Source organism: Podarcis vaucheri, assembly GCF_965113315.1.
Source record: "Podarcis vaucheri genome assembly, chromosome: 1".
Classification (NCBI taxonomy): Eukaryota; Metazoa; Chordata; class Lepidosauria; order Squamata; family Lacertidae; genus Podarcis; species Podarcis vaucheri.
In genome coordinates, this window is record NC_138759.1 from 85295068 (window position 1) to 85297189 (window position 2122).

General features: G+C 41.4%; 1 protein-coding gene across 1 annotated transcript; it reads left to right on the forward strand.

The window, feature by feature from the left end:
* Window positions 1–290: 290 nt before the first annotated feature.
* Window positions 291–1229, forward strand: LOC309526401 (olfactory receptor 5M5-like; the record flags this gene model as incomplete). The annotated part of the gene is made up of 1 exon (XM_082212434.1): window positions 291–1229. One exon carries the CDS (start codon window positions 291–293, stop codon window positions 1227–1229), a length of 939 nt encoding a protein of 312 aa, XP_082068560.1.
* Window positions 1230–2122: the final 893 nt, after the last annotated feature.

Sequence of the window (2122 nt, forward strand, 5' to 3'; positions counted from 1 at the left end):
TACATTCTGTCTTTCTATCTTGCATTCCCTGAGATTTTGATAGCACCAGTTCTATTAGAAAACAAAATGTGTTGTCTTCAAGCTAGTTTTATTGTGTGTTAAAAGGTGGGGGCATTAAAAAATAGGACCCCAAGTTCCTTCCCCAATTTACACACAATCATAAAAGAGGTTTGAGACAACAGAATAAAATCAGAGAAGAGTATTGTTTCACCAGTACATCCAATAATGAGTCTGCCTTCACTTTGTGTGTATGTTCTTTTTTCTTCTCAGAAGACATCATACATGTGTAGATGGCTGATAGTAATCAGACAATGATGTATGACTTCATTCTTTTGGGGTTCACCGATCGTAGAGAACTGAAGTTTCCATTCTTCATGCTGTTTTTATTTGTTTATATTATGACCCTGCTGTTGAATCTGGGAATGATCACATTAATCAGGATGGATTCGCAACTCCACACTCCCATGTACTTCTTTCTCAGCAGCTTATCCTTTGTGGACATTTGTTATTCCTCCAATGTCACACCGCGGATGTTGGCAAATTTAGTAGCAGACTACCAAGTCATTTCCCTCACTGGATGTGTGATACAGTGTGACCTGTTCATTGCACTGAGTCTCACTGAATCCTTCATCCTGGCCGTCATGGCATATGATAGATATGTTGCCATCTGCAACCCACTGCTCTATACCACAAAAATGTCCCGGAAGGTTTGCATGTGGCTGGTGGCAGTTCCCTCTGCATATGCTTTCCTAGATGCCACGATACAGACCATATTCACCTTCCGCCTGACCTTCTGTGGCTCCCATGTCATCAACCACTTTTACTGTGCTGACCCACCTCTCATGAAACTGTCCTGCTCTGACACCCACGTCAAACTGACCTTGATGTTACTCTCTGCCAGTTTTAACCTCATCAGCTCCCTCATTGTTATTCTAATCTCCTATGTTTTCATTCTCTTCACTATCCTGAAAATTAAAAATGCTGGGGCGAGATACAAAGCTTTCTCCACATGTGGCTTCCACCTGACAGCTGTCACTATCTATTATGGGACACTCTTTGTCATGTACATCAGGCGTCCTTCTAGCGTGTCCCTAGAACAGGGGAAAATAGTTTCTGTGTTCTATGTGGTGGTGATTCCCATGCTGAATCCGTTGATCTACAGCCTAAGGAACAAGGAGGTCAAAGGTGCCCTGAAGAGATTAATGCAGAGGAAAGTATTATTGCATTAGATGTCTATTCATTCACTTGCTATGAACAAAAAAATGAAGAAATAAGGAGGTTGTCTCCACAGTATGTCCAAGTAGAAGGGAAATTAAATTTTAAAGCTTATGAATGTGTGAAGTTTATTATATGCTAGATGTATTATTGCATATTGCTGTTTGGTTTCTTCAGTCCTTTACAAAATTTCTAATTCCCATTTAGTTATTGGTTTTTATCTCCAGAAGATACTGACAAAATGACCAAAGTTTAGCTTAGTACCTCAAAATCCTAAGGAATCACCAGCATTTAATTCTCAAATTCACCCGTTCTTTGATTTATCCTTCTTGGGAATTTTCACTTTTCTTCTCAGGTTTTCTTCTTTATCAGTTGTGGAGCCATCAGGATGCAACACTGTACTCAACATTTATTACAACTTTGAGATAAATGTATTGTTATTGTTTTGGGGGTCAGTTTTGGTGATATTAGTTGGTCCTTCTCAGACCTGCCATTCTTTGTGAGGTTAGAATCTACAAGAAGAAACCTGGTGAACCAGTCAAACTAGTCACTTTTTTAAGGTAATGGCCTTGGCTGGCCTTATTAGCATTGCAAAATTTTTGCTAAGAAAAGATATGTTGCCATAGTGACAAATGAAGATGTGTCCAGGAGCAGATAGACTTTCCCCTTCTCACCTGGCTGGATGCACAATAGGCTAGGGGAATTAATGTTGGTTGGTGAAGCTGGAGATACTACTGAGAGGCTAGGGGAATTAATGTTGGTTGGTGAAGCTGGTGCCACTACCGAGAAGGCCCTCTGCCTGGTTCCCTGTAGCTTTGCTTCTTGCAATGAGGGAACCGCCAGAAGGCCCTCGGCGCTGGACCTCAGCGTCCAGGCAGAATGATAGGGGTGGAGACGCTCCTTCAGG